This window comes from Rana temporaria, chromosome 7, assembly GCF_905171775.1.
Source record: "Rana temporaria chromosome 7, aRanTem1.1, whole genome shotgun sequence".
NCBI classification, from domain to species: domain Eukaryota; kingdom Metazoa; phylum Chordata; class Amphibia; order Anura; family Ranidae; genus Rana; species Rana temporaria.
The window spans coordinates 157921216-157939460 of record NC_053495.1 but is presented as its reverse complement, the minus strand read 5'-3'; the positions used below and the strand labels follow the sequence as shown (position 1 = coordinate 157939460).

Genomic DNA, 18245 nt, shown 5'->3' with positions numbered 1-18245 from the left:
AAAAAAAGGAGTACAGCACATCCTACATTTTTCAGTGTATATTTCTGCAATGCAGTGGTGTGCACTGAAGGGATAGGACAAATTGGCTTGTCCTTGTGTTGCGCATGCGTTGTACAGTGCAGCTAAAAGGGTCTGGTGTGAAAGAGCCTATCGGGAAAGTTTGAAGAGACACAGCGCACACAACTCCCAGTCCAATTTGCAAGATCCTTTCAGGTGCTCAGGCTCGGTGTGTCCTAACACACTACAGCAGAAACAAGTAAAAGGATTGAGACAAGAACTCTGTAATCCATATAGCGATTTTAATGGTTGGTTACAAAAAGTGATAAGCAAAACAGCTGACGCGTTTCGGCAACAGCCTTGGTCGACTACAGAGTTGGCGACTCAATCCTTTTACTTGTTTTTGAATTAGTCTATGTCTGAGCAGAAAAACAAACAAACACATATTTAGTACATATTTGCAATGTATGCAAGTCCCCCCTACCTTGTCTCCATAACATAAGGGGGAGGTGTGCTGTAATCCAGCGGAGGAGAACTCAGACAGGACTGACAGCACTGCTTGGGATTTCAGTACAGAGGCTGATTTGGCACCTCAACCACTTCAGCCCCGGACCATTTTGCTGGTCAATGACCAGGCCACTTTTTGCGATTCGGCACTGCGCCGCTTTAATTGACAATTGCGCGGTCGTGCGAGGTGGCTCCCAAACAAAATTGGTGTCCTTTTTTTCCCACTAATAGAGCTTTCTTTTGGTGGTATCTGATCACCTCTGCGGTTTTTATTTTTTGCGCTATAAACAAAAATAGAGCTACAATTTTGAAAAAAAAAATGAATATTTTTTACTTTTTGCTGTAATAAATATCCCCTAAAAATATATAAAAAAAACATTTTTTTCCTCAGTTTAGGCCGATACGTATTCTTCTATATATTTTTCGTAAAAAAAAAAAAATCGCAATAAGCGTTTATTGATTGGTTTGCGCAAAGGTTATAGCGTCTACAAAATAGGGGATAGATTTATGGCATTTTTATAAATATTTTTTACTAGTAATGTGCAATTTTTATCGGTACTGCGACCTTATGGCGAACACTTTTGACACATTTTTGGGACCATTGGCATTTTTATAGCGATCCGTGCTTTAAAATGCATTGATTACTGTAAAAATGTCACTGACAGGAAAGGGGTTAACACTAGGGGGCGAGGAAGGGGTTAATTATGTTCCCTCATTGTGTTCTAAGTGAAGGGGGGGTGGGACTGACTAGGGAAAATGACAGATCGCTGTTCATACATTGTATGAACATGCAATCAGTCATTTCTCCCCCTGAAAGGACCAGGAGCTGTGTGTTTACACACACAGCTCCCGGTTCTCGCTCTGTAACGAGTGATCGCGGGTGCCCGGCAGTGATTGTGCCTGCCGGGCACGCGCATCGGCACCAGGGGCACACGCGCCCCTAGTGGCTGAAATGCAAAATCACGTTATATTACGTGCCGAGCCGACCTGCCGCCGTAAAACTATGGTGGGCGGTCGGCAAGCGGTTAATACAGGAAGTAAGGAGCTTGCTGGATATCTGTCAGGATCAATGGATATTTTTTATGTAGTTGCAGTGTATTATGAAGTGGGGACAATGTGCATGTATTACAGAGATGGGCTAAATAGGGGGGTTCCTTCTTCTTTTTTTGCCCAGAAATTCATCCTTCATTTCATGTCATCACCTTTTCTCCTATCTGGACAGGAACAAGTTAAATGCTGTAGTCACTGGCTGTGATGTGATTATCAGCTGACTACTAATAGTGGAGAACAGGTGTAATGCTTTATGTACAGTACACAGATAGAGATAAAGCAGGTGCTGACGGCAGATAAGGAGCTGCCAGAGGGACAGTCAGTAGGTGTTATAAGAGGTACTTATCGGCCATCAGCTGCTGTGTATATAGAACTAGCTGTGCTGATTCATGTTTACCCAGCCAGCAGTCTGCTCCACTCACCAGTTTCAGGGACTGCAGCGAGGGACTCTTCTTTATCTTCCCAGACTTCACGGATCCATCAAACGATTCAGAGTCTCCATTTGCTGAACTGGACCCAGGGGAAGAAATCTGCTCCAGACTAGAGGACTGGAAACGCTCCAGCTTGGGCCGCGAGGTCAGGCCAATACTGGAAAAGATTTTCCTCATCCCGCTACGGATGTCTCCCTTTTTTACTGCAGGCTGCAATGAGCTGTGGGGTGCAAGACATGAGGATGCCTGTTAGTGACATGGCTAAACAGTATTGTTAAAACAAAGGAAAAATAAATCATAAAAAAAAAAAAAAATGTAGCCAATACATTTAATGATAAGTAAGCTGCAATATATTGAACACCTTCCTGCCTGGACTATAGCAGGATAACGGCCAGTGGCTTTCCCATCCTGACTGAATGTCATATAATGTCCTGTCAGGAATCGCGCTCGAGTGCGGAACACAGTTGATGACTGATCAGTGTACCAGCTTGCTGTTGGTACCATGTGACCACTGTGACCAATCACATGGCTTTATTTTATGCCATCCATTGTGTACAATTGTGAATTGTGTTGCTAGCTGTGATTGGTCAACTTGATCACATGCAGGGCCAATCCGCCCTATAGGCTCACTATGCAAGCTGCTTAGGGTACCACAAAGCTGCGGAGGGCCCCCCAAATTACTAGAGGCCCCGCCTGATGAGAAGTCATTATCTTCTCAAATCGCTGGCTGCATGGGAGAAGAGATAAGAAGTCAGCACCCCCTGCTTCTCACTTTAATAAAAGGTGTAATTTCTGACAGCAGAACACACCCTCTGAACAGTAATCTTAAATTGACATGTCATTTTCCCAACTTTAATTTGACATGTCATTTTGCTTAGGGCCCCAGGGAGATCAAGATCGGCACTGATCACATGGTACAAACAGGGCCAATCACAGCCCATCAGTACCATGGGATTAGCTTTGGCTAATCACCATAAAACAATCAGTTTCATTCAGTAAAATGCTTGCTTATAGCATTGTAATTCACTGCTATAAACAAACATAATGTCGAGCCTCTTTCTGAGATTTGGTGTTTACAAGTTAAAAAAATATTTTTTGCTAGAAAATAACTTCAAATCCCCAAATATTATATATAGTTTTTTCTAACACCCTAGAGAATAAAATGGCGGCCGTTGCAATACTTTATGTCACACCGTATTTGTGTAGCGGTCTTACAAACGCAATTTAATCTGAAAAAAAAACACTTTTTTCAAATAAAAATTAAGACAACAGTAAAGTTAGCCCGATTCTTTTTATATTGTGAAAGATAATGTTATGCTGAGTAAATTGATACCCAACATGTCACGCTTCAAAGTTGCGTCTGCTCGTGGAATGGCGTCAAACTTTTACCCTTATAAATATCCATAGGCGGCGTTTAAAAAATTCTGCAGGCTGCATGTTTTGAGTCACAGAGGAGGTCTAGGGCTACAATTATTGCTATCGCTATAATGATCGCGGCGATACCTCACGTGTGTGGTTTTCATATGCGGCCGCTGCTCACGTATGCGTTTGCTTTTGCACGTGAGCTTGTTGGGACGAGACGCTTTAAAAAAAAATTTTAACAGCCACTCAGAATTTAGGATTTTCTTTCACTATTGCTGATGATCGCCTGGACAAATAGAGAGGGTGAATTTACCCCATGGGGACACAGAGAGAAATACAAATCTAACAGTAGTTCTAATCCCTCTCCACTCTATCCAAAATGAAAATAAAATGTTTTGCCATTAGTTATACCGTAAAGGAAAGCTGTACTCAAAAAAACTTTCTTTGTTTTCCTTTTGAAAATGCTATTTATCAGACTCTCTTTATGTTATTGACCTGGAACAAGCATGCAGCAGGTAAAATCGCACCTCTTGATTTGAACTTGCTCCGAGTTATCCACACATACGGTAATATATTAAAGACAAATGGTTAATATGCCAGTAAGCCAACGATTAGTTTCTGAAGAAGTCTCAGGTTTTTCTCGGTGTAGGTATCCTTTAAGGCTACCTATGTCTGTAGCATTCACTCACCCCTCATCTGGTAGTTCCGGGTAGCGGTCCTTGGTTGAAATTCCCAAGTCACTTGTTTGGCAGTGAAAGCTGTTTTCACGGAAACATTGGCCAGATCCTTTAAAAAATAGAGTAATGTAAGTAAAAAAAAATCAGTTTCACATTTATACCCTGTACATACAGTACATACCTGATCCACAAGGAGTTCCTGATACACCAAATAATCAGTGGCGATGCGTCCATAGTGGGCGTAGGAGCGCCGCCCCCTCTCCCCTGCACCCGTCACTCAACATCAGATAGATTCATGCATTTGATGGGGGGAAACAAGCTGCATTTGATGGGGGCAAACTGGCTGCATTTGATGGGGGGAAACTGGATGCATTTGATGGGGGGAAACTTGCTGCATTTGATGGGGGGAAACTGGCTGCATTTGATGGGGGGAAACTGGCTGCATTTGATGGGGGAAACTGGTTGCATTTGATGGGGGCAAACTGGCTGCATTTGAGGGGGGCAAACTGGCTGCATTTGAGGGGGGCAAACTGGCTGCATTTGAGGGGGCAAACTGGCGGCGTTTGAGGGGGCAAACTTGCGGCGTTTGAGGGGGCAAACAGGCGGCGTTTGATGGGGCAAACTGGCAGTAATTGATGGGCACAGTGGCTGTGTTTGATGGGCACAGTGGCTGCAATTGATGGGCACAGTGGCTGTAATTGATGTTTTTTTTCAGTTTCTTTGCGCCCCCCAAAAATTCTGAGCACCAGCCGCCACTGCAAATAATTAACACAATATCCAAAGACATGCAATATCGGTAATCCCAAATTTACTCCATCAGAAGGAAGGCATTCTATGAGCCTGCAAACTTGAAGCTGGTTCATAAGAGTTCACAGGATCTCCATTATTTTGCCGTGTCTGGAGGAAGGTGGAAGGGTAAGACGACAGAGTATTACCAGGGATGTATTAAAAGTAATACCAGGGATGTATTAAAAGAAATGCTAAGCACATGTGCTCCCCAAGCAAGTTGTGTGACTCTGGGGAAAATGAAATGAGAATATACCATTGCAGACAGCACTGAATGGAGCCACTGATGTTTCCCTTGGTGAAAGAAAACATCAGTCAGTGGATAATGCCTGGTTTACTCCTTCATTTTGGTTTTCAATAACAGGAAGGACTGACCAAGTCCCGTAGGGAATCTGTGTCAAAGATTTATTTGAATTTAACCAGAGATCCTTACTTTTTGGACACTTTTTTTTCTTGGGTGGAAGATATTTAAGATTTTTTTTTTAGTTATTGGACAATCCCTTTGAGACAGAATTTCATTGGTCACAGGAAGCAGATTGAAGGCAAGTTAACTTGCCCTAAATTCCAGAAACAACCAAATGGACACATTCCACCAATACCTCTTAGATGTTTTCACAGTGTCAACAGAAACTGTTGGAAGCTGGTTGTGCTCTTCCATTTGGTTGTTTTTGCCAAAGAAAGCAGGTTAAAAGCGGCTGAAATTTCCATATGTGTGGTCAGCATTGAAGATAAGCTTCATGATCCACCAACATATCCTGAAAAGTAAATATTTTACATACGAATGCCAAAAAGCTTTATCTCTAAAATTATTACATATACACTGATGTGACCCCGTAGGTACTTTCATCATGGCAAGCCACGGATCTGAGAATTGTTTGTGACAACCAGTTTACAATGCCGTTGTTGGTGATATAAATTCTTGCCATTGGAAGTTTTTACTAACACACATTGGGGTGGAGTTACTAAAGGCAAATAGACTGTTGCACTCACTTAGAACTAGGGTTGTCCCGCTACCACTTTTTTAAGACCGAGTACAAGTACCGATACTTTTTTTCCAAGTACTCGCCGATACCGAATACTGATACTTTTTTTTTAATCTCATGTGACAGCGGCACATGTGTCAGTAGGTTTTTTTTTTTTTATCTTTAACAATTTTTTTTAAATTTATAATGCTTTCTTTTTTTTAAGGGGGGGGGGGTGGACCGTGTCCGTGTGTTTTTTCTTTTATTTTTTTTTATTATTTTCTACAATAATATTTTTTTATTATTATTATTATATTTTATTTTTTTCAGCCCTGTTGGGGGGCTTTGGTGAGATATCAGGGGTCTTAACAGACCTCTGACATCTCCCCTTTGAGACAGAGAAAGGGACTAGGGACACAGATTCCCCAGTTCCTTTCTCAGCAGCCTCATCTGCGCTGAAAATGAATGCAGAGAAGACAGCGTCTTCTCTTCATTCATAAACTGAAACATTGTAATCACAGTTTACAATGTTTCAGTTATGTGAATAGACAGAGTCAGTGATCACTGACTCTGTCCATTCAGAGCAGTAAGGAACCAGATTTACCGGCTCCTACCCCGCTCTCCAGTTCCAGGGGGTGGAGGAGGAGCACGGAAGGAGAGAGATACACGGTGGATACATGGAGGGAATACACGGCGGGAATACATGGAGGAATACACGGCGGTAATACACGGAGAAATACACGGCGGGAATACACGTGGGAGAGAGAAACACGGGGGACACGGAGGGAGAGAGAAACCTGGCGGGGGACACGAAGGGAGGGAGACTGCAGCAAAACGAAAGGGGGGCTGGAGGAGGACACGGGACAGTCAGCGGTGATCGTGTGTGGGGGAGTTACAAGCACTGATCACCGCTGATTTTAAAGCAGCTGAAAGCCGCGCACGGGGGGGAGAGAGAGAAGAAGAACTTGTAACTTCCCCATGCACTGATCACCGCTGACAGTACAGGTATCGGGTGAAGCATCGGGAGCATTTGCCCGAGTACAAGTACTCGGGCAAATGCTTGGTATAGGTCCTGATACCGATACTAGTATCGGTATTGGGACAACCCTACTTAGAACATGTGGTAAAGCTCTGCTGATTTCCAATCATGTGCAAGCAAAAATGCTATATTTTTTTTCCCCTTCCTTCCTTGCACCTGATTGAGTATTCTTCACAAGGTGAAGCTTTACCACATTACATTTACTAAGGAAAATGGGTGCAACTGCACTTGCAAAGTGCACTGTCTTTTAACCTTTAGTAAATCAACCCCATTGAGAATTTCTGACATGTAAAATGCGTCTGGCTTTCCTTTTCTACAGTGACACGGGCATATACTCTCTGCATGCATCTGTTGGTCAGCTAGTGATAAGGTCACGGTGAGTCCTGGCAGTTCGGGAATTCAGGAGGAACGTGCAAGTTTCTCACCATCTGTTGATATCAGTAAAGCCCTGTACACACGATCGGTTTGTCCGATGAAAACAGACCGATGGACTGTGTGTGGGCCCAATCGGTTTGATTTCCATTGGTGAAAAAAAATAGAACATGTTTTAAATTTTTCCTATGGATAAAAAAACGATAGAAAAATCCGATCGTCTGTATGGAACTCAATCGGTCAAAAATCCACGCATGCTCAGAATCAAGTCGACGCATGCTCGGAAGCATTGAACTTAATTTTTTTCCGCTCGTTGTAGTGTTGTACGTCACCGCGTTTGGACACAATCGGATTTTTGACTGATGGTGTGTAGGCAAGACTGATGAAAGTCAGCTTCATCGGATATCCGACGAAAAAATCCATCAGATTGGATTCCATCAGATATCCGATCGTGTGTACGAGGCTTCATAGTTCTTTGACCAGCCTTGTGGTGACCACACATTAGTGATATGAATATTTAATTGATCCTTCAGTGCAACGAGACTGATTGAACTGAATATAAATGAGCAACCAGAGACCTTCCATTTATACGATTTACTCTTGCTCACATATGAATCTGCCAAATCGATCGTGTATGGTGACATTTTGTTGATCGCTTTTAACCACTCGAACAACTATCTCTATGTGTATCAGAGAACCAATCATAATACAGATCAATTAATTTATATTTTTAATAGATTGTTTAGATCTATGACTAATAGAACATAGCTTTGATTTTTCAGGTTGATCAGAAAAATACAGTGGGGTCGGTGAAATTGACTAAAACTGGAGTAGACATGCATAGTAACCAATCAGCTTCTGACTACAGTTTGTTCAATTAATCTTTGGAAAAAAGCTAGAAGCCGATTGGTTGCCACGCACAGCTGCTACAGATTCTGGCGGCTCCAGTCTCGGTAAATTCTCCCTATTGTGTCAATACTCTCTGACCCCTTTCACCCTGAAGGAGTTTTTCAGGCGCTTTAATGATAAAAATAGCACCTGTAAAGTGCCTGAAAAAAGCCTCATCTGCGATCCCAATGTGAAAGCCTGAGTGCTTTCACACTGTGGCATTGCGCTGGCAGGATGTCACAAAAAGTCCTACAAGCAGCTTCTTCTAGGAGCGGTGTATCAATGGGCAGGCTGCCGTAGTGCCTGCAAAGCACCTCGGCAGCGGCGCTTTGCAGGCACTTTTAACCCTTTATTTGCCCTCTAGCAGGGCAAAAGAGCCTGAAAGGTGATGCAGAAAACGTCAGTAAAGCGCTCTTTTAGCAGCGCTTTACCGCCGATACCCTCGCACTTGCAGTGTGAAAGAGCTCTAAAAGAGAAATATGGCCAAAGCTTTTTTGGGCATACATCTCTTCTGGGTCACAGGAGTGCACTTACTTGTGTTCTTCTGTGACTCAGACTCAACCAACAGAAGGTGAAAGCCTGCTGTCAGCTGACATCACAGAGCTGCTCCAGGCTTTGGAAGGATCTTGACAATAATGTGGAGATCCATGCATTTGCATGAATGGCAGCTGCCTCAGCCTCTCAGCATACCACTGAAATCCTGAGCCAGCAGCTCCAGCCCCCTCCGAAGCTAAGCACTCTAGTGAGAGCTGGAGGGGCAGAGCAGAAAGCAGTAACTGACAGTCACCTCCCTTTGCTCATAGCTGTCTGAGAACTGAGCAATCAGCGGTCATGTGATCGCTCAGTTCTTGGGCTTATGCCCCGTACACACCATCACTTTATGTGATGAAAAAAAACGACACTTTCTGTGAAGTAAAAAATGACGTTTTTGAAACTTCAATTTTCAAAGACGAAGTTGCATACACACCATCGTTTTCTCACAATGATCTTGCAAAGTCAGGTTACGTTCCACCACGTTTTACCATTGAAGCTAGCTTCTGGGCATGCGTAGATGAAAAAACGTCTTAGAAAACGACGTTTTTTGCTACACACGGTCAATTTCTGTGAGGTAAAAAGTGCACTTTTGAAAAACGACACATAAAATTGAAGCATGCTTCAATTTTTTTCTGTCGTTTTTTAGAAGACATAAAACGACGTTTTTGCCCACACACGGTCAATTAAATTGACGTTTTTGAAAATGACGTTTTTTTCCATCGCAGAAAGTGATGGTGTGTACGCGGCATTAGAGCCGGCAAGGTACAGCTGCATCAGACCAATGATGCAGCATGGAGGTGAGTATGTATGTTTGTTTTTCTAGCATTCCCACACTTCTTTAATCAATGATGAATCGCTTGCTTATGATTGTATATAACTCGTTTAAACACAACTCTGAAAAGGGTAAGGCCACCATTAGATGGCCTGCAGCATAAATACAGTAAAGGATTTTCTAACCTGTATTTGTGTTGCTGCTGCAAGTTAGCTGCCCGTTTATTCCTGAATTTTCAGTGCACTTTTCTTCCCTTTTAGAATGATGCGTTTCATTCTTCTCCTGTTCCTTAGATAGGGTTCCCGAACCGTGGTTTTTGTCTCTTTGGTCTTTAAACGACGGATGTCTCTCATAGTCTTTTTGTCTACTGCTGGTGTAGGGTCTGTCAAGTTCCCTGGGTTCCTGGTGTTTTATGACGTCCCCGTTTTCCTTGACTTCTTTTGTCTTTTTATTTTCTGTGTGTTTCTTCAATTTCTGAGTCCGTTCTCTAGATTTGTTATCTTTAGATGTCATTCCTTGAGAAAGTTGGTGACCATCTGAAGCCCCAAGGGCTTCTTGCGTGGTTTTCTTGCTGTTTGGCACTGGTTTGGATAGAGATTCCCTTTTCTCATGGGGGGCTTGCACTATGCCGCCTTCCTGTGAGTTGTGTGGCTGCTGACTGATGCCTCCCGGCCGTAGTGAAAGTCTGCTTCTTGATGGCATCATTATGGGCGCTTTCCCAGAAGGTGGGGCAGGCACATGGCCAGATGGAAAAGGGGAAGAAATAGCTTGTGACGTGCACTGAATCACTGGAGTAACTGGAGCTCTACAGTCTGTCAAATGCATTCTAGAATTTCCATCTTTAGTGTCAATATTTAGCACAATAGCCCCAATTCCAGTTTCTTGGATGGATGTATTCGGTTTAGTGTCAAATTCTAGGGCTGAATTTTTGTGTCTTTGTGTGGATTTTGCTTCTGTATTTTGTGGACTCTTCCTTAAGCCGGTCCTCACTGAGTCCACACAATAACTTCTTGCAGCAGTGCCTTTCTCCCGATTTGTTTCTGATGTTTTGCCTATGGGTTCTAAGTGGTTTGACTTATTTTTCCCCCTATTTGTTAAAACATTGCTTGAAGTACCAATTCCATTTCCATTATTTTGATCGATGAGTGATCTTCCCACTCGTATTTCGCTCTCAGAATATGTATCTAAAAGGTGTACCTTGGCGCCTTGTTCAGGAGTAGCATTGGCTGAGTTATTTCTACAGTGTCTGTGCATGCCCCAGTCACGACTTTTCTTATTGTGGCTTCGATTACCATCATCCTCTCCAGAAGAATCAGGAGTAGAGTCACTGCCAATGTGCGTTTCACGGATCAACTCGGTATACATTCGCCATGGTTGAGTGGGCAAAATCCAGTGGGGAGAAGGTTTAACCCCCAGAGGGCAGCTCACAGAGCCATCCTGAGTCATTTTAGAACCCAAATGGACATTGCGTAGGTTTGTACCATGTGTGGCAGCTGGACTGGTGCCTGTTCCTTTGACATAAGAGCTACACGTTCCACACTGTCCATTCCCTGAAGGTGACAGTTGTTCCGTCCAGGAAATAGGACCATTTGGCTGTCTCTTGGGTGGTGGAGTAGAGACCTTCTGTGGAACCTGTTGTCGTTCCCTGTATCTTTCTTCAGCCTCCCGCTCAGACTCATCCTGGAAGCGTACATGAGAAGGTGAACTCCCTCGAAAACCTTTTTGCCAAGTAGAATACTCACTGCTGGAGCTGTCACTTAAGGATCCTCCGTCTGTCACAGCACCTGAGATGTTGGGGCCCCTATAAGAATAAAATATGAAAAATAAGGCAGAAAACTTGTATTACAGTTGCTGTAAAGTTATAAAATAATAGCACCAAAACCTTCCATAAAGAGGAGCTCCATTTTTTTTCAGTAAGGGAGTTTTTTTTTGAGCAAGGGAGGGTTATAACCCGTTAGTTTTTATTTTACATCTGTGTCCCCTTGGGAAGGTTTCTCCTCACTTCCAAAACAGGAAGTGAGAGGAAATCCATCTAAACCGAGGGAATCCCTGGTTATCACCAGTGTTATTGGAACAGCTGGCCCCTTTGGAAGATTTCACTAATATTCCTGTTTTGGTAACTTTCACCTTTTGTGATAATGATAAAGAGGAGAATTAGAGAGGGTGAATGGTCGAATTACGATTCATGAATGGGTAGGCCAGTTGTACAGAAGTCGAACTGCCAATTGTCTTCTGTAAAACCAGCATGTCTAGTTTTCCCTGAATGATCAGTGCTGCTGGCTATACCCGGCAGCATTGATCAGTGTATCCTGATGACAGGGAAGTCTCCCCGCCGCCAGAACACAATAGCAAAATGTGAGTGAATCCCTTATCCTCATTGAATGTATGGATCGGGGAATCGGGTCATGAATGCATGATTAATGTATGGGCAGCTTAACAAATAACAGGGCAAGGCCAACAGTATTTCTTGTAATTGCAGCCCACAACAGAAAATTGGGAGCTAAGTGCATTTTTGGTATAATGAGTATTAGCACTGTACATGCAAAAAAAATAAAACTATAATGGGGGTGGGGGGGTTAGGTGGAAGCATTTTTGCCCTGTAAAGTAAAACCAAATACCAGTTTTAAGTGTATTGATCCTTGTAGCCACATACAGTAGCAAGAAAAAGTATGGCGGGGAGCATAAGACAGTGATTATTGCTAGCAGCAAAACCAGCCACTAGCGATAATCGCATGCCAAATCCGGCAGGCTGGTTGTACCCAAGTTGTTTGATCAAACTTGGTACATTCAGCCTGCCCATACATAAATTTGAATGGTTCCTGCTGAACCGGTCGAGATTTAAACAACCTATGGCCAGCCTAAAGCCCTGTACACATGGGAAGAATGCCGGGAGACATTTACTGGTTAAAAAAAAAAACGCACAACATTCTTCCCGTGTATATGGCAGTATGCCCGACAGAAGCCAGCCGCTTGGCCGGGTTCTGTCGGACGTGCATGCTGGAAAACCAGCAGGCGACAAACTCCCGATCAGCGCTCTCAGCAAATGGCAGAGAATGCTGATCAAAGTTTTCTGGCGAGCGGGCCCATCCCCATGTCAGAACACAACAGCTCAGCAAGGGATTAGATCACTGGACTAACCCTGCATGGTTGGTACAGTGTTTATGATCGGAGCTGTCATGCAACCCAGTGAGTTGCAATAAAAAAAACTGTAGTATGTACCCGGCTTTAGTCACAACATTAGACAAACACAATGTGCTTACCCTGATAACACAACCAATTCTAATTAACTGCGTCTTTTTTGAACACACCTATTAATCATTCACAGTGCTGGAGGAAATATTAAAGCCGGGTACACAGTACAGTTTTTTCCATGCAACCCAGGCAGTTGCATGAAAAAAAAATGACAGCTCAGATCAGAGCCTCTGTACTAATCTTGCAAGGTCAATTCAGCAATCTCCCAGCTGAGCTGTTGTGTTCTGACAGGGGGACGGCCCCCTTGCCAGCACACTCCAATCAGCGCTCTCTGCCATTGGCTGAGAGCGCTGATCGAGTGTCGGCTGACTGCTGAACAGCCGACTGACAGACAGACATACACACAAATCAATGTTGCCCATTTTATTTGATTTTTTAACTGCCCATTGTCTCCCAATATTTGTGGATGGGGCTTAAGGCATCCATCAGTCGACAATAAATAGAGATGACTTAGTACAGTGGCTACTCCAGCCAGACTGACTTCAGAAAAAGTGAAGTGGCCCAGTCAGAGCCCAGAGCTTAACCCCATAGAGATGCTGTGGAATGACACAAGACATGCTACAAATGTGTCTGAGCTGAAGCAGTTTTTTAAAGAGGAATGGCAAAAATTCCTGAGTGTTTGTTGTGCAGGTCTGATCCAGAGCTACTAAAAACACTTGCTTGAAGTCATTGCTGCCAAAGGAGGTTTGACCAGATATTAACTCCAAGGGTTTAAAGGGGGTAAAAAACTGCGCTAAACCACAAAAACAAGAAAGCAGCCAGCACTCAAACAAACAAAGTAAATGGAAATATGGGTAATTAGTGCGGTGCTAGACGTGTCAAAACACAATACTTATAGTGACATAAGATCCATAATAATAGATACAAAAAATGTGACTTAATAAATAATGAAAGAAGTCCATGTGCAAAGACCAGACACCACAAACAATGTGATGCTGGAAAAAAGTGTACACAAAACACTATATGTGAAATAGTCCATGTACAGAAATTAGTATATCTTTCCAATCGCTGACGTAGACTGATGAGTGAGTGAGTGAGCGCTACAAATGCAAACGATATCGCCTCAAGGCGCTTGGTATCCATTTGCTTCTATTTAGCCTTCAGAAAAGATGGGTCTTGAGTTTTTTCCTAAAGGCCAGGTGATTCTCTTCTATTCGGATTATCGGTTGGTAGTGCGTTCCACAGTCATGGTCCTTGGACTGCAAATCTTCATTCTCCTTTGGTCTTGTAGCGGGCCTTGGGGATTTGTAGTAGATTTTGGTTAGTGGACCGAAGAACGCGATTGGGGTTGTGGTGTTTTATTTTCTCACATAGATATTGGGGGGTGGTTCCTTGTACACGTGTGTGCGTCAAGCAGAGGGCCTTGAATGTGACTCGGTCCTTTACGGCCAGCCAATGGAGGGACCTCAGGGACGGGGTAATTGATTCCCAGAGTTTTTTCCCTGTTACCAGTCGTGCCGCCGTGTTCTGGACTACTTGTAGACAAGCAATCTGGTATTTTGGGAGACCGAGGTAAAGGGAGTTGGCATAATCGAGTCTGGAGTTGATTATTGTACCTACCACTACTGCGGTGTCTTTTTCCGGGATGAAGGGCACGAGTCTTCGTAGCAACCGCAGAAGATGGTGGGATCCGCTGACTACGGACCCAATTTGTGCATCCATTGTCAAAAGTGACTCCGAGACTTTTTTTTTTAAGTGTATTTTGTGCGTGTACTCGAGAGAGGAGGCGGACTGCAGGAGTTGGGAGTAGGCAGGCCTCCCCCAGAGGCAATCTGCCACCTTTCTCCATGCCCCGGGTGGCAATGGCGGGTGTGTGAGGGGGTCCTCCCACACAGCCCGCCCTACCTGCTCCGCTTTGAAGCCCAACGGGACAGAGGGACTCCCTATAAGGGAGTGAGAGGATCTAGCCTGCTCAACCAGCCCCGTTAGTCCTTCGCCTCTCTTTTTAGAGACCGCGTGGTCAAAGTGCGTGCATGTTAACCCAATTTTGACTTCAAGACTTTTGACTTTGGTGCTTGGGGTAATGGTCTGTCCCAATATGGGCGGGGGCATCCATGTCGCACCAGCAAGTCTCTTTTTGCTTGCGTGGAGCAGAAGGAGTTCTGTTTTCGATCCATTGAGTTTAAGGTGACTCTCTGTCATCCAGTTGTCTATCAGAGTGAGGCATTTTTCTAGTCCGGCGTATTTTATCCTTTTTGTTGTTTATTCGGAAGTAGAGTTGAGTGTCGTCAGCGTAGGAGTGGTACTATAATTTTGAGAAGTGGGCGAAGATAGATATTGAATAGCATGGGAGACAGGGGAGACCCTTGAGGGACTCCACATGTCGGAGTACGTGCTTCAGAGGTGAACGGTCCCAGATTCACTATCTGAAATCGATTTTCCAGGAATGATGCGAACCATGGTAGATCAGAGTCAGCGACTCTGGCTACTTCTGTGAGCCGAGACAGCAACCTTTTGTGATCTACTGTGTCAAACGCCGCACTAAGGTCCAGCAGTATCAGAAGACATGATTCTCCTTCGTCTTTTGAGAAGTGCCGTTTCAGTGCCATGACCTGGACGGAAACCCGATTGTAGTGGGTCCAGTAGTTTGTGGGTATCTAAATGGTGTTGTAGCTGTTGTACTACAGCTTTCTCAATAATCTTGGAGAAGACATTGAGGCCGGTTATAGGTAGACGGTGGTTTGGGTCCTTCGGGTCGAGGTTGTGTTTTTTTAGAATGGGTTTTATTATGCCTTGTTTTAGGGATGGCAGTACCAAGCCTTTCTTAAATGATTGGTTTATCAGGTGTGAGATTGAGGGTGCCAAAATATCGGCACATTCTTTCAGCAGTTTAGTGGGGATGATGTCATTCGGCGCTGTACTGTCATGCAGGCTGCCGATGATATTTTGCTTTACAGCACCCTATACTGCTTTTATTTATGTGATCACTTTTAACTTACATATTTTTGTCATTTTTTCATGACCTTTTAAATAAAACCTGTCATGGTTTATTTTTGACCTGCACCATCTGGAGCACTCTGTTTCTTTTTGTTTTTCCGAGCCTGTTGGAATTGTTTTTTCCACACTCATCCTGCATCTGAAGGTCCAGCGGTTTGGTTCCCGTCGTTCCTGGCATTCATCCCACCTGAGTGATTGAGAACGCACCATCATCCTTGGAGTCCTTGTTGCAGTGATCCAGGTCCACAGAGGCCATCCATCAAGCGCATCAGACTTACTGTTGCAAAACAGCTGAGTCCACACCCCATGGTAAGAGTACCTCATTATTCATGCTTGTTGCCTTGGTGATCCCTGCAGACAACTAGATATTCAGCAGTGTACGTCAGCGATTGGAAAGATATACTCATTTCTGTACACTGACTATTTCACATATAGTGTTTTGTGTACACTTTTTTCCAGCATCACATTGTTTGTGGTGTCTGGTCTTTGCACATGGACTTCTTTCATTATTTATTTAGTCACATTTTTTATATCTATTATTATGGATCTTATGTCACTATAAGTATTGTGTTTTGACACGTCTAGCGCTGCACTAATTACCCATAACTCCAAGGGTTTGCCTACTTTTTCCTGCATAACTATGAATGTTTAATGGGTGTGTTCAGGACATGAAAAATTTGAATTGTCTGTGTGTTATCAGCACATTATGTTTTATATTGTTTTGATTTAGGCCCGATTCACATTGGTGCGACAAAGACTCCAACTTTGGGAGCATGTCGCATGACGTGTACAAATCAATGGTTCCCTATGAGAGCCGTCATAACTGGTCCGACACATGTCGGTCCGACTTTAGAAAATGTTCCCCTCACTTTGGTCCGGTTTCAACCCATTCAAGAACATTGAAGTCAGAACCATGTCCTAACCATCTGACTTGTAACACCGACGTGGTGATTACAGCAGCAAGAAAAGGAATTTATGTCACAATGGGATTGTTTTGATTGGTCAAAGGACAATTTGGAGTATCTCAAAGTTGGAGAAAAATCCTATCCTGTTCATTCAAGTCAGATGGAATTAGGACCGATGTCACAGGGCAAAGTAGGATGACAGTCGTACAACAGTTGTGTAGTACCAGTGTGAACCCGGCCTTAGACGAGGATCGGGTCACATTGCAGAAAAACAGTTAATTCAAAAAAAAACCTGCAAGACAAAGGCATAATGAGCTAGTATGTAACATTGCATACTGGCTCATTATGAAATACCTACCCTCCATTGAAGCTGTTGCAGCGGTTCCCGCACACTGTTGCGACTGGCGACATGTCTCCCATAGTTATTTCCAAGTTCGCGGGCTCCGGCGCTGTCATTGGCAGGAGTCGTGCTGACGTCACTCCTGCGCATGCGCGCAGGAGCCGCCTTTTACGACACAGCTACCGAAGAAACGGCACGAGCAGGCTGTTTATTCAGTGCGCATGTGCCGATGACATCGGCACATGCAGATACAGTGAATATCTCCTAAACTGTGCAAGTTTACGAGATATTCACAGTACCTACAGGTAAGCTTTTTGTAGGCTTACCTGTAGTGAAAAGTAGTGTAACAGAGTTTACAATCACTTTAAAGCTGGCCATAGATGAATTGAATTTGATCCACCTGTGGCTGTCCTATGTTGATGAAAGAATCCTTTTATTTTCAGCCTTCTGCCCGATCGAAAAAAATTGTGATCTCTGGCCAGCTTAAGGCATGATCGAATTTCAAAAGAATTTTCTTTTGAAAATCAGAAATTTTTGCGTCTGTGATCCAATGGTGCCACCATTGATTTCGAAATTCTACCAACCAAGCCTTCAATTTCACCTCCTTTTGCTACAGAAAATAATTTTCGTGGCTGGGAATCTCCTTTTCTTTCTGTGAATTTTCTTTTCTTGCACATGCGCATTTCTTTTTCAATTACATTTCTCGCACGATTCTCCCATCATTGATTAGAAAATCGTTTGTTGCCTGATTACTCCAATTCGATGGCAGCACGAAAATTGGCTGTTGCTGCAGCCCACTAATGGTGCGAAATTCAAACAAAAATTATTAGGTTCAGCAGGAACCGGCAGACTTTTCGGGTCGTATATACAGCTCCCTGTCTGACAGAAGTAGGTCTCACAACTGGCTTCTGTCGATCAGGCATGCTGGAAAATCATCAGTACTGGTAACCAATGGCTGCGAGCGCTGACCAGTGTGTTCTGGTGGGGAGGGGGGGGCAGTCCTACTGTCAGAACATAATAGCAGAGGGAGGGGAGATCACTGTACTATCATTGCTTGCAATAGTACAGCGATCTGTCAGGTTTTTTTTTTTTTTTTCCATTCAGCCCGCTGGGTTGAACAAAAAAAAAATTATAGTGAGCACCAGGCTTAAGCCTTTGTATAAACAAACATTTATTACCCAGAATACAAAGGAAGCTACTCTATATATCTGTCAGCACTGTACTTCTCTTTGATATCTCAGAGGAGGAGAACAAGGAAACAATTACTGGCCAATTTACAGTCTGTATACATGTTTCATTAGCGTCACCTTTTGTAGGGACAATACCAGAGGAGATGAGCCATGTAAGGATCTTACAGGCATAATTATTCTTTTGTTTGTGTCCTATATGCAGACAATGCAATCAAAACAGGTACAAACTCTTCCTAAAATTGAG

General features: G+C 43.5%; 1 protein-coding gene across 2 annotated transcripts in view; it reads right to left on the bottom strand.

Annotated features, from left to right (window-relative positions):
- KIAA1614 (KIAA1614 ortholog) overlaps positions 1 to 18245 on the bottom strand; it is an 80660-nt gene that overhangs the window by 36935 nt on the left and 25480 nt on the right. For both annotated transcript variants that reach the window (XM_040360241.1, XM_040360242.1), the window contains exons 5-7: positions 9563 to 11178; positions 4037 to 4133; positions 1977 to 2205 (exon numbers count right to left, since the gene is read on the bottom strand). In XM_040360241.1, coding sequence (XP_040216175.1) covers positions 1977 to 2205; positions 4037 to 4133; positions 9563 to 11178 — 1942 coding nt within the window. The remainder of the gene's footprint in view (positions 1 to 1976; positions 2206 to 4036; positions 4134 to 9562; positions 11179 to 18245) is intronic.